The following is an 18,785-nucleotide window of genomic DNA, read 5'->3' as shown; positions in this document are numbered from 1 at the left end:
CTGTCTGCCACCGTCAGCTGCCATGGCTTGTAGATCTGGATAAGAATCAGAAATAGCAGCCAGCTTTCCCAGGGCCCTTGAGAGTCTGATGTATGTAGCTGTGAGCAATCTCTTCTAACCGCACTGTTAATGAGTAGTATCACGATGATGGATGCCCAAACTGGGCAGGGCAAAGCTGAGCAGACCCGAAGGAGGGGAAGTGGGTGTAACAGCAATTAAAGATCATAAACCAACGTGTTGAAAGACAGCAAGCAAATAACTGATACCACACTCCAGTTATTTGCTACTTCTAGTAAGAGGGCCCAAAATATCTTTACATAAGATCTGTAACCTAGCCTTCCCCTCAAAATGGTAGAAAAAGTCTGACCTAGATAATAAGATAATAATCTAATGCACGTTTGTGTGAAAGCTCAAGGTATTTATTCAGCGCCAGTGCAGATGCCGTGATAACATTTGCGTCTGAAGGCATGAAGATGGAGACAGAGATAGAGGGGTAGATGAAGGTTCAGAGGAGGGTCTGTAACAGTGCTTGTATATAAACAGGGCAAAGACATGTGAGAGATATTTAATCTGGCCGGGGAAGGCTAAAAAAAAAAAAAGGGCGTTGTGCTACACTGCTGCTCCTCAGTATGGAGCACCTTGCTGTGCAGAGGGGGAGACACATGGTCGTGTGCCTGCGCCGTCAATCAGAGTGATGGATGGGCAGGGCAATGAGTTTAATGGTTGACAATGGTGGCCTTAAAAACATATCTGGCACACCCAGCCACACGGAGGGCAGAGATCTGTCCATGTGGCTCATCAGAGACAAAGATGTTGTGGCCACGTGGACAAGCCTGCCCGGTCAATAAGTGGATGGGCTGCAGTTTGACCTCAAGCAACCCCTGGGTTTGTCCTTTACATGGAGCGGCAGTCTTTAGATTCTGATCTGTAACACTTGGCAGCGCAAACTCAAACTCAAAGAAAAGCAAATTTATGCAACTTGAATGTGCCCTGCTATAGCTTTTCTATAAACACAAAGTTAAGTTTACACTCAGTTTATCACCAAAATGCAAAATGCATTGTGTGGATTCTTCAGGCCTAATAAACACGTTATCACTTCCTCACAGAGTTGACGAGATAGTTTACATCTATGTTTGCATGCTTGCAAACATAGTTGTAAATAGTGTTGATGCTTGTATACACCCTGTTTGAATACAAGCAGGAAAAAAATGCTTCTTCACTGTTACAGACCTTCTTCTGAATCTTTAGCTGCCATCCGATTTCTTGTCTTTGTTGACGCATAACTACATTTCTGGACCAACTGTCAATCAGTGAAATAGTGCGACTGTGTATCAAGTGCGTGCATGGCCGCCAGTAAAGCCATTTACAGACCTAACATAGGCCTGTTACTTTCACAACATTGTCTGTTTTAGTGTGTGTTTGCAATGCATCTTAGAGATGGCTCTGCTGTAAAAAGTGCAATAATAATTCATAATTAACCCCATAATCATCTGTGTGGTGTATATGGAAAATGCCCTTTCAGTGGACTCTTTAATTCTTAATGCACAATCGTGAGGTTGCTGGCTGGCTGGATTAAATGAGTAGTTGGCTATCTGGCCTTATGTAAAGCTGCCATTACCAATGTTATTAGTTACACCTGTGGCTTTCCTGTTATGACATGTCAAAACATATGAGGTAAAAAAGGTCTATTATCAGTTCATATTGGTGTGAAATGTAGGTTAAGAATCACTATTTGTATCTGTAGTGTGAACAGAGCCTGACAGCTCAGACCTCCTGCCATGCCCAAACAATTAAGCTATTATCATACAGACAAGACAGTGCAGCGAGACTGTTGTCACAGTCAAATGAGCCTTGAAAATTATGGATCAAAGCACTCACAAGGTCTTTTATGATACAATGCCAGAGAATTGTGCCCTGCTCTGCATACCATTGACTGCACAGGCAGGATTCAGACCTTGAAAAAGATATCTCTATCTACGTTTGACCTATTTCTAAACTGATTCTTTCAAGAATGAGAGCTTTCAACACACACTACCTTTTTCATGCGAAAGTGACAGCACCCATGCACTGCTTTTGCTCAAATGAATGCCTTCCAGTGGGTCGTTGTATGAAAAGATGTCTCTTTGTTTGTTGACAACTCCCACTCAAGATCGATTTTTGCGCTCATATTGAGACACAAGGCTGCAGTACAGACTTCCTTATGCATGGCCATAAAAAGGAAAAGGGAAAGAAAGAGATGAACCAGCACTCACATATGTCCTTTAGAGAGGAAGAAGAGAGAGATCAGAAGTGAGATTCACACACAACAGTGGCCAAGACAATGAAGGATTTGTGCGAGTCTGTCCCGCCTCAAAATCTTTATTTCCTCATTCTTTAAGAAGGCTTCGACATGTTGAAGTCAAGAGGAAGCTTGAGGGTGTAACCACATAAGTAATCAAGGAACGTGCCAAAATTAAATCAATGCTGTACAACATAACACAACAGCCAAAGAAAAGGACAGAACGAAAGAGCTAGCCTCAGCCTTTACGCAATCTTTGTTTACATTCCTGCTCTTTGTTTACATTTCCAGAATCCCCATGGCTGCACAGTTTCTGACATCAGCTCCACGCTGCACGCTGGGCGTTGGACACAACTCTAACGCTCTGCAGTGCTTCACAGTCAAAACGAGCATGTACTACTACACACTCTACTTGGCAGCGCTTCAAAGCCCAACACCAACCGACTGACTTTTTCCTGTTCCCTCAGTCACACCTCCTCCTCTTTCTCCTCCCGCGCTGTTCTCCCTCCACTCAACAGGAAGACTTTCAGAGGTCTTCCCATGCTGCCTCGGCCTTTTGTTTTCATGACATGAACAGGGCCCATTAACCTCCTCTTTTCTTGTTGTTAAACACAGATCGCTGCACACAGAGGTTTCTCCAGTCAAAACACAGTAAATTAAATGAAAACTCCCCAGTGCTGATTAATTCAACCCCTGCAGACTCCAATTAAGAAAGCTATTCCAGATGATCCATTTTACACAAGTTCAAATAGTCTGTTGCTCTGGAGTTAATAATAATGAGTTAAATCCAAGAAAATGTGTTAAAAGCAGTGTGTGAAAAGGCCAGAGGATTTGGGGATCTAAGAGGGACAACAAGCTGTTAATTTAATGGAATACAAATGATCCATTGCATGATTTTGTCAACCTATGAACTGGAGTGTGTGGAGATAGTGGGCTCAGAAACAAACATTTAGAAAGTCCATACATTTTCATTCTAAAATTCAAGGCAGCTCTCAGCGGATTTCAGTTTGGCCTTTCTGGTGCTATTTAATTAAATAAATCTACAGCTGTGAAAATGCACAAGTTCATGCAAAAACAACATGGTCGGGCCTATTCATACAACCCTGAGGCAGATCAAAAGGCCAGGACGAAACTACAGAGGAATATAAACCCAACAAGCACTTATCAGACAGCTGTATCAGCAGAAACCTGACGGCAATCCCAATAAGTGTCGCTCCCAATTGGCTCTCATTCAAGCTATACTTCCTGTATTCACTAACAGCCCCCTTCCCCCCACTCCCAATGAGTGTATGTGTGTGTGTGAGCAATTTAATGTTTAATGCCAACTCCCCTCCATTCGCCCTGATCATGGTGAGTGCCATGAATTTTTAAAGACATCCCTACTTTACTGTCCATCTGGGCTCCATCTGCCCAGCTGCTGGTGTTTAATGCAGACAGAGACACAGGAGAGGAGACTTCAAAGGCTCTGTGTGGCCTCTGGACGATTTCTGGCCTGAGGAGGATATTGTTTATAAAGGGGCAGCGGAGTGAGGCACTTATATGAATGTATACCATAGCATTGAAGAGACTACACATTCATGAAACCAGATTGTAATTGAGCTGTTCTGGAGGCAAAGAACTACAGTGTTTCTGGAGAACAGATTAGCTAACTGACCAACATGAATGGCAGAAGAGGGAAGAGCGTCCGGTCCGGTGAAATGAAGTTAGAAATTAAGTGATAAAAAACATAATTTGCCGTGACTTTTCTCATTCCTTCATCTCTCACGTTCATAATGTTGAGAGACCAGCGGCTAGCCAACAGGTTTATCTACAGAGCTATTAGCTAGCCAGAAGGTTAGGCTGGCTAGCAAACGTAGCTAATGTAGCTAATGTAGCTAAGGTAAAATGGTGGGATTCTAAATTGTATTATTTCATTGAATTATGATGCTTCTTAATACTTTTACAAATTTGTGGCATTATTATTTGTATATTGCCCAGATACTGCAGACGGAAATTAGCTAGTGGCTAAATCTAAACTTCATTCCAATTACTGGTGGAAATCTATCTATCTAGCAATGTAGGTAGTTTCGAAAGGCTTTAGATATCTATCCCTTTTCTGTGGGCCCAATACAATGGAAGTAAATGGGTTTTATTTCAAGTGCTCAAAGTTTCCCAAAACAATGTCCCCATTACTGCTCTACTTAGATAATCTACAGGCTTCACTGTATGTGAACAGTTTTCACTGTAACTTTCAACTATGAAAACTTTAGAAGCTACAGTATCTGCATGGCTACATATCACTGAGGGTGAGGAAATACATTTCTTTTTATAATTTGGGTGATCTGACCCTTCAATAAAGTGTCTCATGCGAGGTTGATGTACTTTGTTTGCTTAGATATTAAAAGTATTGTCCTGCAACTGCAATTGTGAGCCTAGAGACAACCTGTTGTTGGTTGGAAACTCAATATCAATCATATTAATGGAGTCTACCTTCTGGTCAGGAACCCCATGTTTATTTTCCAGCTGATCACAAGCACTGCCATGTCACATATCTCTTGAAAACCAGGAAAGTATTGTTTTAATCAAACTAAAATCACTTGTTCAGATCTATTCAACATTGAAATATTAGCTGAGTGACTCAATAAACGCAGCCAAACCTTTCCAGCATCTGACTGGTGGCTGATTGGAACAGATGCATGCAAGCCTATTGGCTACAGGATAGCACTTGTACCATCAACTTTAAAAGGAGCGTGAAAGTTTCCTGAAAATAAAAATGCAGAGTGCAATGCAAAGTGTGATATTGATATGGATATATGGAAGTTGCAGATGTATTGGGGGAAGCTCAAGGCTTGGAGGAGGGCTGCATTGGTATCACTGAAATGGCACTCCACCAGCAAAGCAAATCAGTTTCAATTACAAAATAATCCAACGATGCTGGCATAATTTGATATCTGCATGATTCCTTGACCTTTATTTAATTCTGCCACACTCTGCCACAGACAGATATGACGCCGCTGGCAAAGTGCCCTGAATATTTTGATTAATTCACTTAAAACCACAGTGTAATCAGACATCCGAACAGACAGCGCCTCCTGGCTTGATTTAGTCTGACCTTTCAGCTGAGAGTGCGGGGAGAGGGGAAGGTGGCCGGGTGATCCAACAGGAATGCAGGTTGCGCTGATATATCGTAACCACACACAGCCTGGGGCAAACCTCAGCTAAAAGTGGGGTTTGTGTGCATGTTTTCTCACCTACACAGTGCCTTGGACCTAGATAAGTTATAAGAACTGATGTTTAACTTATTCAAAGACTTTCATTGAACCTATGTTATTGCACTCGTTTCACTGGACCGACTTACTTTACTGATCATCACTACAATAGTACTGGACCTGTTTTGTATTTCTATTAAGTGTTACTTCCTGTCATGTGAGGAGGGGGATCTCTCTTTATAATTTCTACTCTTGAGGTTTTTCCAATTTTTCCAAAGGTTTTTTATGGAGGGGTTTACCTTGGACTGGGTCAGGGATCATTGCTGCCGTGAAGCCCATAGAGACATTGTACGTGATATTGGTCTATATACAAATGAAGTGACCTAAACGTAAGAGAGAAAAGGACAGTTCTCAGTTTGGAAGAGCTCCAACTGCTGCGGACTGATAGAGGCACGCCAGGTTTCTGCTGAGGATCTGGGGCTCCAAGTGGCCACATTATCACCCTCCCTCAGGCACATTCCAACAGCCTACACCCACCTGCCCAAAATAAACTGTACAACCTTAACCCCTTCCTCCCCACCCAGTGCCCTCCAAATCACTCAACCTGCACATGATTCAACTGAAGAACACATGGGAGTGGAAGTTAAAGGGTTTCACAATGCTGCTCAAAATGAGAATCACTCAGACTTGAGATCATGACTTTCTCACATGATTCTTAGAGGCAAACTTTTGAAGTGATAAAAATACTTTCATTATTGTCTTCATGTAGACAGAACAAACAATATGATCATTATTGGTTAAGGGTACACTGCTGCCTTTCTTTGCCAAGCATACAAATCCCCTGGTTTCCCTTGTTTTGCACAGTGATGACAACAGTCATATTTTTATGTCACAGCCTCTGAAGTCTGTCAGCCTATGAGAGCTTGTCAGTTATCACAATGAACTCTATAAAGCCCAACTATGGATGCGTGTGTGATCGGGTGATAGCCGTTTTCAGGGGAAGGTTTTCTAGCTCTGAAAGCTGCATCATACAGATTTTCTTTGGTGATGTTTCAGACGGTTGCACAAATTCAAAGTGGTACATATGTTTGCGTGCATCCCTAGTAAGTTATGATATTCTGCCTCTGGCTTGTATGGTTATGCTCAAATGTACAGATATTAGAATATAATTTCAACCTTCATTTTATCCTCCTGATCAAGAAAAGTTCATGAGGAAGTTTGCACTGAAAATGCTTTTAGAACTGTGGTCTGTAGATTTAACTACTGTCTCCTTTTCACATGATGAGAAGAAACCACAAAAAAAGAAGAAGCGGAAGACAAATGGCACCCACTACATATAAATTAAGGCTGAAATCACTGAGTTTGATTTGCATGGGGTTAGAATTATCAGGGGACAGGCTGTCTTCATCATAACAGGTCGGTCATTTTTGCTTTACACACTGCAGACACAGCACATTCACAGAGAATTATAATCACAGGCCGAAGCTGCAATTATTACTAATCACTGTAATCATCCTAGGCCAAAATTAGTCCTGTGTGCAAGACTAAAAACCTGGATTCACAATATCATAAACTATCAGCAGTAAGGAGGTTGAGAGCCACGACTCCCAGCAAACAGATGTGACTGTTGTTGCTTGATTCCTTATATCACGTTAAAATCCATAAGGTTTTAAATGACAGCATGTGGTTTTGGTCTTCCCCTCTGAGTTTGACGTTGTATAGGCGTGACATCCATTTTAATCAACAATGGATTGGGTAACACTATCTTAACAGCCAAGATACTGGCTGTCTTGATTATGTAACCGTTGGTGACTGACTGACTGACATGTCATGATAAAAATGCACTGCATGTCCTACCTGACGTTTGAAAACCACCAACTGTTGAGGGTATAAATTCAAGTCATTCACACAAAGCTTTACGGAGGGAGGGGTGGACTATTTAGAGAAGCAGAGTATAGGTTTTAGGGGAGTTATATTCCATACGCTCTGTAATTACAAGAAATAGGCCTTAAATTACAGAATCTATGGTTAGGGTTTAAAAATGAAGCACATGTAGGCTGGGTGAAATGTTAATTTACCTCCAACATACTGAAGGCAGCTATATAAATTACTGAAATCCCAAACCAATATTCTTTTCTAAGAGTTAAATAATCTGTGCTCAGACAAAAGCCAAGCTGCTGCTCATACTGTCAAACATGTTTTATGGTTTGAAATACTGCTACAGGCCATGTTTGCATTTCAACAGTGGCTTCCATTATGTCATATAAGCTGCCTTTGCATAAAATGGTGGCTGGGTAGATGCCACACTTTAATCCCAGTAAACCAGCCTTAGTTTTTAACACAAAAGCAGAGGCAAGTTTAAAGAGTTTCATTGATAAATAGATTAAATTAAGGAAATTAAAAATGCAGCTACCAATAATCAATTTTTTTTTTCTTTTGTGACATAAATAACTTCGTCAGAAAAGCTCACTCTTCTTCTCAAAGGCTTGTATCTTATATCTCTCGAGAAGATAATTTATGTAATCATCCAATTTCTCCAAATGTTGTCCAATGTTTCACCAAACAAGATGACAGAAAATGCAAAGAAAGTAAGTATGAATGATAAGTGTTTTTTTTTTAATTTATCATGAGCCAAGAACAGTGAGTGGATTTAACATTGTTCCCCAGTCTCTCGACAGCAGCCCTCCATCTAAACTTAGCTGTTGACAGACTTAAATCTCTTCCATGTAAACAGCCTGTCTTATTCCACCGGGGCCTCCCTCATAATATCCAGCCCACTAGCATGTTTACAGTAAACGCCAGCGTGGTAAAGCTGTTAAAATGCACCCTAACCCAGCCCTTCCCCCTCCCCCTCGCCTCAGCTTCTCTTCCTCAGCTCGCAGTCCTATTCATGACAGGAAACTACCTTTTTTCTTTTCACTCTTAGGCCACATTAGTTAGCAAATGTCAAATCTCAGCGGGCACTAAGCTGCTCTACCAGAAAAACTGATCGCGTAGGCCAGAACCTTTAACAGATGTACTGCCAGAACATCAGGTGGCAAAGACAAACTTAAAAGCCTTAGCTTAGGTTTTATCAACATTTGGCCGGTGGTTGGTGTTAATTTCCCACCGTGGTCAGATTACTTCATGTGCAGCTGAGAAAGTGACATGATGTGAGGGGTGCGAAGGCCAGATGTGGCTCACGTGTCAACAACCAACATTTTAGATTTATGCACATCCTCAGTGTGCTACACCAGCTGACTTTAGGATATTTTAGGGATTCAGCTGACTTTGACATGACTGAATCTCCAGTAGCAATGTTTTTTTATGTAATTGTCGCCCATTTAGTTGGGTGAAACTGCAACAGAAGAACACACTTCCTATATGAAGAAATACAAAGACATCTTACCTGTCTGAACTGCTCCTCGTAGGTCCAGTCTCCATGGTCCTGCCCGCCCAGATGGCCGTGCGTGGCGTGGGGAGGTAAGATGGCTACGCGAGGCTCCTGGTCGACACTGGGACGGGCCTTCAGCAGCTGGGAGTGGGGGTGGAGTTGACGGTGGGGCAGCAGGAGGATGCCCTTCCCAGGAGCCACTGCATCATGGCCCGTCGGCAGACCCTCCTCTGCCAGATCGTCGTCAAAGTCTTCTTCCATCTCGCCTTCAAAGTCTTCCTCGTCCCATTTCTGTTTGCTGTGTGTATTAAAAACAGAATATTGTTTAAAAAGAAGTGCACCAATGAAGACCACCACCAGCACAGATGATATGTTTTAGGGCAACTTGACTGAAGAAAGTCAGTACTTACATCTGCTCCTCCTCATCTGACCCCATCATATCCTTGTAATGCTCTTCCCCTTCATCATTGTCATCATCGTCACCGTCGTCCTCGCCGCCGCTGCTGCGCTCTGACATGGGGCTGTCCGACACCCTCTGCAGCCCGGCCGCCACAGCACGCATGGCCGCTAGTGCTGCCATCTGGGCCTGCTCCGCCTCAGGGGCCGGGCTCCCCATTGGCTCATCCCCTCCTCCTCCACCTGTGCGGATCTGAGTGTGTTGTACGGCGGCTTGCTGCTGTAACTGCTGCTCCATCAGCAGCTTGGCCCTCTGCTGCCTGTGCAGGTTCTCCATGACAGCCTGCAGCTTCATCTCCGGGGAGAGCGGCACGGCGTTCAGCTGCCTTCCTTCCCCTCCCTCCCCCACTGAAGAAGCACCAATCGGGGGCCGGTTGGAGGACGACGGTCGATCCTTCTGCCCAGGGAGAGCAATTGCCAACCGTGCCTGTGGTGAAGCAGCTAGCAGCTGGCTGGAGGTTTGCCGGTTATGTGGAAATGTGGGTCCTTGGAGGAGTAGGAGGAGGACGAGGAGGGGGCTCGGTCAGAGCTCTGAGACATGCAGTCAGAGGTCAGCTGCAGTTCTGGAGACAGAGGCCTCTCTCTTGTCTCAATGGTTTTTCCTGCAGTTGGGGGGAAACCAAAGCCAGCAGCAGAGCTGAGTCGCACAGCGTTCAATGAGGCACAAGTAGCGGATGTGAGGGTAGGAGTCCAAGAGTTTGCTGACAGACTACAAAGACCTGAGGGAGAGAAAAAAAGAATGACTGTCAGACTGCTACTTCCTCACTGTCTGTTAACATCAATACCTTCAGTTGAAGGGCGAAAGCTTTTTGTTGTGGCAGCATCAAAACTGTTCAACAACTTTCCCCCAAGCATCAGACCAGTCAAATATGTCTCAACTCAATTTTCCATTCACTGACCTTTCACTAAAGTGGACACCTTCAATACGCTCTCTTCTAATGATATACTGTCCTGATAAATAAGTCTTATTTTGTGTACGTTGTAATTTTGTTTTTGGCATCGCATTGGCTCCATTTCCCTGTTTTTGCAGCCCCCCTGTTATACAAAGATGTAAACAATGTTAATGGATGATACGGCAAAAAAAGTCCAACATATTATTTGAGGAACTTGATCAGTCACTTTTAGATTTATGACTATCAAGTGCCTGACTGGAGTTTTGTGAGTTGCAGAAGAGCACAAAACTACAGCAATGACTACAGAGCCGCCCTGTCAACTCAAATCACGAGTTAAGACAAGGTGACAGAGAAGTAAAAAGCCCTATCTCACACACAAAAATGCCAATTTCAGTCTGAAATCCATGTGAAGCATGTCCGTTGTGCAATATGTGCTGGATTTATTCACACAGAGTAACAGACCAGACAAGCTGCTCACAGAGGACACAATGTTTCAGCCTCAACAACAAGAGGAAGTGAAATCACAGGAAGAACCGTCACTTTCTTCACCTGGTTGGCTCAAAGCCAAGATTAATTTCAGCGTACCAGCAAAAAAAAACACACACACTTAATATTCAGAGGTGTGACTTTGCTCAGGTATGACTGGTGTGTATTTCCACTCATTAAAATGTTTTATTGCAAGTAAGAGACAGCAGTGCTTCAGTGCTTCTCCTACATACCTGTTGCCAAAAGTGCTCAGGTATGCAAAGTGGTCTCTGTTATTTGCAATGAGCTTCAACATTCTGGTATCAATAGTGTCTGTTCCCTATTGTCAACTGTCCTAACACAACGGTGATCCCACCTATACCCCAGAGTTATACTAGAGGGAGAGTTACGGTCTTTCCTGCCCGCTCTCCGTTTACTCAGAACGTGTTCAAAATGTTAAGAAGTTTGGGGAGGCTGTGGCTCAGATTAGTCAGGCAGAGATAAGAGCTGCACACCAAGTCAACAGCACATGGGGAAATTAATTTCAAGTGCAGGTGCCGGACATGCTGAAGTATCAGTCATGACAGAAGGCAGCGGTGACTGTAAACCACCACTCATCCAGCTACGCTGACTAATACATGACAGACCTCTGTAACCACCACCTGCCCTGATCTTGTTCTTGTTCAGAAACTTCAGGTTTTGCATTGCACTTTTACACCGAGTACAGTCTGGATGAAAGTATGAATGATGTTCTTGTATGAGTTATAGTTTAATTTGTTCCACAAGTCAACCCCCCTGTGCTGATATTTTGGTTTTAGGTTGCTGAAAGACACCTAAATAGTGATATACTGTAAATGATATTGTCAGAAGACTCCACAAAAAAGTCCTTTCTACCTTTGTTCCCCCTATCACATGTTTTACATGTGATTATTTCACAGAAACTCTAGAGATTATTTTGTTCTGACCGTTTTGTCTTACACTCTTGCACTGATAGCTGATATTTCCAGCTGATATTTGCCATTATTACAACTGACCACATCCATGTAAAAAAAACCCAGTTAAAAACATTTGTGTTAACGTCAGAGTGGCTTCACACATTATTCTTGAGTTAGCTCTTAAAGGCAAAATGAAGACCACACGACATGGGGGAAACACTGCATACAGTTTACATACATGTAAAATGTGGCCACCACAGCAATCCTTGCCCACAATGCTCCTCATCATCACACTGCACTGAGGATATAATCATTGTTTGTAGGGAAAGAGGGTTGTTTTTCTCCTGCGTGCGGCTCACGTGATCACTGGAATAACACAGAAAATCATACTAACATTTCATGGGTAGAGCAGTACAATGTAGGCACGTTCACAACACAAGATAAACAGTATATATACGTAAGGTCCAATGTCTGTCCAAAGGCTGGCGAGTGAAATTAAGTTGAAAGGAAGACTGTTTTCCATATCTTATGTTTACATAGTCATGAATACATGATGAGAAGAGAGACAACACCCACAAACATCCTGGTTATCACTGTTACTCTGAAAGCAGATGTTTCAGCCAAGACATGTGTTTCTCTATCAGCCAGTGCAACAAATGGAAACTAACAACAGCTTGTGTACAGGGGTCTGACTCATCTGTGAGTTCAGCTAATCTTTATACAATGTCAGTAATCTCCAAAAGCACACGGTATTGTACGTGTCACAAGTGACCTATCAGATGTGTTAATACAGCTTTCCTCATGGAAAAAGAGACCATTACAGTCAAAAATGTGTTGCACGGCACTTGTTTCCAGGGGGATATATTTATGATGCAGTTTTGCTTATCTGGTTTCTCCACGTCTTAAAAAAATACAATAATTTGCAGGAAACAGTAAAGGAAAGCTGAGTAACCTCTTAAAACGCGCAACAATTATCACAGTTTGTGTATCTGGTCAGAAAGAATCAATCATAATGGAGAGGGCAGATATGGACTGGCTGAGCCATAATAGCAAGTCTGAAGAAAAACAAGAAGACAAATACCCTCGGCCCCAAATAAACACCCAACCAGCAGCAATCAGCATGCAGTTGACACCCTGCAGCTACTCACTTCAGCTCAACTGGTCAGATGACTGAGCCACAAAATGTGCTTCACAAGTTCCTCCTCAACAGCAAAGAGTTTATTAAAATGCGACACATTGACAAAATTCTATATTGCCAACCCTGTCAAGCAACAGGAAAACATATTTCAGTCACCCTATACTATGGTTGTATGTTAGAGAAATGTTGCGCAAGGAAATAAGAGCTGTGAAACTTGTGTTTCTTCAGAGGGTGAAGGAAGTGACAACTGACGGAGCAGATGCAGTGAGGCAGCCGACAGATATTCAATATTGATTCATTACATTCTTTAAGGGCGATAGAGGCACAACTGAATGCCTGCAGTTGTCAGATGGATAGCACCAGTTTAAGCAGGATTAAAACATCTTACCTAACTGGATCTGGTTTGACTGAGACAACATGTCTCTGTAACTACAGGACAAAAACATGACAGTGGGCTCAAAGCGGAAAGTTACCAGGAATAACAGGTGGCACCTCTGGAGTGTCCATTTATTTCGCATTAAGTGACATGGGCCAATCCACGTCAGAACAGCCCATACATGCACTGTCTGTATGTGCACACAATGTTATTTACAATACCTATTACTCAACATGTCAAGCAGCCACACTTTGAACCTGTGTGCAAATAAGCACAAATGTCTGTGTGTGTTCACTCCATGTTTGAGCCAAAAACAATATCTGTTACCGTCTCTCACTCTCTTAGTGTGTGTGTCATACATGTAATTTCAAAGACAGAAGTGATTACAACAAAGCTGTTCTGTTGACTCTTCCTGTGCAGAGGGAAGCAGAAGTGGTCGCTTTGTTTCATTCCACTGTTTATCACAAGCATCATGATTTCCTACATGATTACCCTCAACTTGTGTCACTACGTATGTTCTCCGTGCTTCCCCAAATGAGGTTGCAGGTTCAATGCTTATAAAACCTTTTATATATGACAGCAATGATGGTCAAGAATACATGGAAACACAGTACTGGTAATAGTACTATTGATCCATCAGTCTAGTTGTTTACAGTCATATAAACCACAAGACTGCAGGTTTTATTCCAACCAAACACTACAGCAGCTGATCTCCCTCAACATACCTCTGACTGACCCCTCCTGCTATGCTTATATTCAATAAACTCAAGCAACAGGTGAACGCAGGTATTCCACATCTGCGCACCCAGGAATTTACGCTTTACGCTCCTCAATCTCCTGGTACAATCACCTGGTGTTGTGTGGCTGCACATAAATCCCAAAATATTGTCATTGCCATTTCCAGATGTTTTCATCGAAATTACATCTTGAATTTTTTGACTTCTAGACTTTAAGTGGTCCTCAGAGCATCGTCGGGGAACAGAGCCATATATTATTTTATATTGCAGTCAACGAGCCAGATAATGATTTACAAATGGATTTAGGGTAAAAACAACACATTAGGAAGCTGGTAGAGCTAACCTAACCCTATTTGGGTGCAACTCTGCTGTGCAAAATGGCTGGAGGTTGTCTTTGGTATCTCATTCTCACACATTATGAATAGCCAGACCTTGGCTAGAGTGATAAGGCGTTTTATATCTAAACCATAGCTCAGCACAAAACCAAGTAGTCTCGGTGGTCCAGGGATGAATCCCCTGCTGGGTGTCTTTTATACTGTAGCCAGGGTGGGAAATCACCACTGTATACTGGGTCATTTCTTGACATTGTCAACCCCTTGGGACAGTAACCAGCTATTATTTGGAAATCTTGCTTTGTTCAAAAACTGTTGCATGGCTGATGAATTCTGAGAGTAAATTGCTGCTGTGGCCTGGGAGCAAACAGGTTTCACTTCCTGTCCATTGTCTTCTTTCTACCAGTCAAAATGCTTTGGAAACTTTTTGAAATTAAATCAACTTGTCTCATAGTTTTGCTTCATTACTCTGTACCATATCTGAGTAGCAGGGGTAAAGGCCATTTGCCAGCTAAGGGAATACTTCCTCTACAATTTTATTGCCAGACTTTTATGAATGCTTTCTAAATGCAATTGTCTGCCTTCGTATCAATACGACTACTTGGCATCTTGTGTTTACCAAAGACCAAAGGACAATTGTAAATCCTGCTGTGATGGCTGACATGTGGAGATTTCTTTTAAAGGGCAAAAGGCTGTTTTAGTGAGTATGAAGACCACTCTTCATGCAAAACAATAACATAGCAATAAGCAATGTTTGATTGAACGTGTCCCCTATTTGATTGCCGTTAACTGCTCCACCTCAACACTGCCTGCTTGTCTGTTTGCTCACATTCATAAATTCCCTCTCAAACAGTTGAATTTACATTTTAAGGCTACATTTGCGTTTTATGACAGAACCTGCTGGCAGCTGGGTAGAAAGGTGATGAATCAGATTCAAGCATCCACCCAGCTTGCGCCCTCGTCTTTGAGTAATACACTCAGGACCTCTGCTCTGAACTCTAGGGGGCAGGGGGGGCAAGAGAATAGACTATTTACCCTCAGGAGATATAGAAATAAACACACATTGCGATAAAATGTTTTACACAATGTAAAAGACAATCCCTCAAAATGCACAGCTCACTATAAGACCGTCCTTTAACACCTTAATTGGCTAAAGGGAGGCCGGCCTGCTGGGATAGGTGGCAGGGAACCCATGTGGGGGCGGGGAGGAGCCACCGGGACAGAAACTTTAAGAGTTGACTGAATGAAGGATAAAGCAGAAACGATGAGAGCTAATGGGTTAATCCTCTTCTTTTTTTTTAAAGCCACATTTGAGAGGTGGAAGATTGCAAGGTCTGAGCAAACGGGACAGAGTGATAAGAACGGGAGCTAAGGGTCTAATTCCAACGAGATAAAGAGACCCACACCGCCTCACATACATGCACATATATACACACATATGTACATATAAGACTGTGTGTTTGCATAAACATGAAGACTGTAAAAGATACTCTAGAAAGAGCAACAGAGCCCTCTGATACCACAGTCCTTAGTGCAGTCTATGTGTGGGAACTCATCTCTGTGGCCTTTTTTTGTCAGGAGCACATTGACAGCTGCACTGCTGGTATAATTCACACATGGTGCTTCCAACATGCATGCTATAAACTAGATTTGATAGTGCAGTAAAAAAGGTGCTGAGGTTCTCATAAAGCAACAAAGACACAAACACCAGGGTTTTGCTTCAGTAGGTAGTTTTGTTTTCATGTGATTCATATCTTGCATTTCAACATTTGGAATAAAAGTAAATTTCCTTTTATGTACCGAAAGAACAAACCACCTTTTTCCTGATAAAGCCGTGCAGTTTGAGGTGAACTTTGTGAGAATTCAAGCTGGGTATCAAAATGAACTCCTGTTGTGCTTAACCGGAAAATCAGAGAGAACCAGATTCTTAAAAGATTTATGGCTTTGATCTCCATCTCTGGTGCTAAGCGCTGGTGTTTCTGTGCTTCCCGTCTGAAACATCACATGCAAATCATTGTGGGTGGGACAAACTATAATGTCCTCCTTGGATTTTCTGCTAATGCAGTTTGAGTTTCCGTAGGTGGTACTTGTTGTACTGTACTTTCTTTATCAAATTAGGTATCATACTCATGCTACACCTGTTTTGAATAAAAGACTCCAACCTGACTTGTAGTCTACAGATGATTTCTATCATGAGCAGCTTCAGTGTACAGTGCATGTGTGTTGTCAGGTTTCATTCATGTCACTCAGCACTGTTTTCATGCACCTACGTTATTAGTGAAACAGGCTTTGAACGGACGTTATCAACACAAACATTCCTAGACAAATATTATACTTCTCTTGCAAATATTATACTTCTCTTGTGTTTTCTGACCATAGTAGCTCCAGAAAACTTTTTTTCAGTCTGTCTCTATGTTTTGACATTGATGTTGATTTTGAATGTCTGATGTGAATATATCAGTTTAATATGTCAGAATGCAGTTTGCAGTACTGGACACTTAACTGTAAAGTTATCATGGTTACTTGACCTTTCTCTGAAGCTTTACAAGCTATAAGTGTTTTCAGCCCATTTGAATTTGCCACAATGCACACAAAGAGTTTTTTTTTCTTCTTTGTTTTGTGCTTTACTCACAACATGTTGAGTGATAACATAAAAGAAGACCTCAGGGGAAAAGACACAACCACACCTCTCCCGCTTCAAACTCTTTATATGTATAGCTCAATTTCTGTTTACACGTGCTTTCATACATACCTTTTTAAATAACAGGAGGAAATAAAAGTATTTTAACATGTAAATTGCTGAACTTCTGGGTTGTTAGCTTTACACAAAGAAATAATTAGCTTTAATTAAGAGCTTGAAGCTCTTTTGAGCTGGGGAGGTGAGTTTTTTCTATTTGTCTATTGTCTCTTTTTTTTCCAAGAAGAGGCTACTAATAAATCTAAAGGGGCATTTTAAACAGTATGAGGAGTAAATGTAATAAAATAAATAAGTGCCATGTGTCCAATGCTGTGTTGTGCACCTGGCAAAAACATTCAGCCCACATACAGTCAAGGGCCTGTCTTATGATTGACAGGAAAAGACTTCTCTCTAAAAACGGTTGGGAATATAGGACTGCACAGAACTGAACAAACTAATTTGTGGGAAACAAATAAATATTAAAAGAATTATAGTTGCAACATACTAGAAGTAACATAGTAGTATTACATTTCTTTTCAAAATGAAATACATCACAACCTACATTATGTGCTAAATTCTATTTAATTTCCATGTAACAATATGTTATTTTAAAATCTATTTTATTTAGCTGATTATTTAATGTTGATAAATTATTTTTCTATGAAGTGTCAAGATGTTATTCATTTTTAAAATGTTTTGTTTATAGCCTTAACTCTTCATGTGAACACCGGTTAGCATTTAATATGACAGAAGTTAGAGAGTAACTGCGGAGGGAGTAGCCAAACAGTAGCCATTCATGATCCTTTCTACATAAAAAAAAGAAGAAGAAGAAAAAAAAAAGCACAAAAACAAGAAGTTGGTCAGTGGTGCTGGTCTTGATTATGCGTCCCTCTCTCACATTCCTTGCAGTATTACCTCGGAAGGCAATAACACAGGCTCCATTGAGCCCCACTGCACCAACAACAAGATCATTGAGGAAGTGTCGCACAGGCTCGTCACGCACTTTCCACTGACCTCTCAGCGAGCCGAGGCAACACAGCGAGCCAAATCTCATTAGCCCAAGTCATGCCATAAATTAAGTGGCCATACAGCAAAAATAATCCAGTGATCCACTTCTCAGCAGTGAAATCTGTGGCTATCGATCAAGCAATGGGAGTCAGCTGTGCGAGCGAGCGAGGCTCAAAAGGATTTGTAGCTGATGTTACAGCATGTGTGATCTGAAGTTGCTCTAATACATATAAAAAGGTCTGGATTCAAGTGTTTGCACAATGTTTGTCACTTGGAAATGACTGAAGGAAAAAGGCCCATCTCTATGCTGGTAAATTCACATTTCACATATTTATTTGGGTGCAATATTAGAAAAGGCTCGATTTCTTCTACTAAGTCGGCTTGCAAACAACATTAATGTTCATTACTGAGGTACTGCAGATTCAGACAGCACTGTTGGCCCATGATGATCGCTGTCCAAAAAAACCCCACACTATTCTGAATTTTGTGAAAGGGGTCAGTGGAACAAAAATATTCCTATGTGGGCTGAAAAGATGGTACATTTATATATGTTAGACAAGTGTTATGTAAAGACAGATCAGCCCACAGGGAAAATGCACAGAAAATATGTTAACTCTGCTATATGGAAAGACTTCCTCTAACCACAGGAAAAGTCATCAGACGAATAGTTAAAATGAAGAAGAAAAAAAGGTCTGCTGATTCAGCTGAAATGCCTCCCTGGTGGATATTGACCTCGCCATGTTACAACCTCACCCACAGCTTCACATGGAGACTGTAGTATTATGAGAGCAAACATAAATCTCATGTGATGACAGCTCTAGTAGAGAAACAACGGCCATTCTTAAGGAGGCCAACGCCGTCACTACTACAGGGAAAACAATGACTCTCTCTACGTCCGTTTCTCTTACTGTTCTAAATGTTATTCCAGC

The 18,785-nt window shown here is 41.9% G+C and overlaps 1 protein-coding gene across 1 annotated transcript in view; it reads right to left on the bottom strand.

The window, feature by feature from the left end:
- The window catches only part of arid3a (AT-rich interactive domain 3A), a 38,993-nt gene that overhangs the window by 15,345 nt on the left and 4,863 nt on the right, over positions 1–18,785 (bottom strand). The window contains exons 2-3 of the mRNA XM_070909235.1: positions 9,250–10,014; positions 8,855–9,137 (exon numbers count right to left, since the gene is read on the bottom strand). Of these exons, the coding sequence (XP_070765336.1) occupies positions 8,855–9,137; positions 9,250–9,590 (624 nt within the window). The 5' untranslated portion in view covers positions 9,591–10,014. The remainder of the gene's footprint in view (positions 1–8,854; positions 9,138–9,249; positions 10,015–18,785) is intronic.

The sequence above is a fragment of the Enoplosus armatus genome, chromosome 7, assembly GCF_043641665.1.
Source record: "Enoplosus armatus isolate fEnoArm2 chromosome 7, fEnoArm2.hap1, whole genome shotgun sequence".
NCBI lineage: Eukaryota > Metazoa > Chordata > Actinopteri > Centrarchiformes > Enoplosidae > Enoplosus > Enoplosus armatus.
This window is presented reverse-complemented; position numbering and strand designations above follow the sequence as displayed.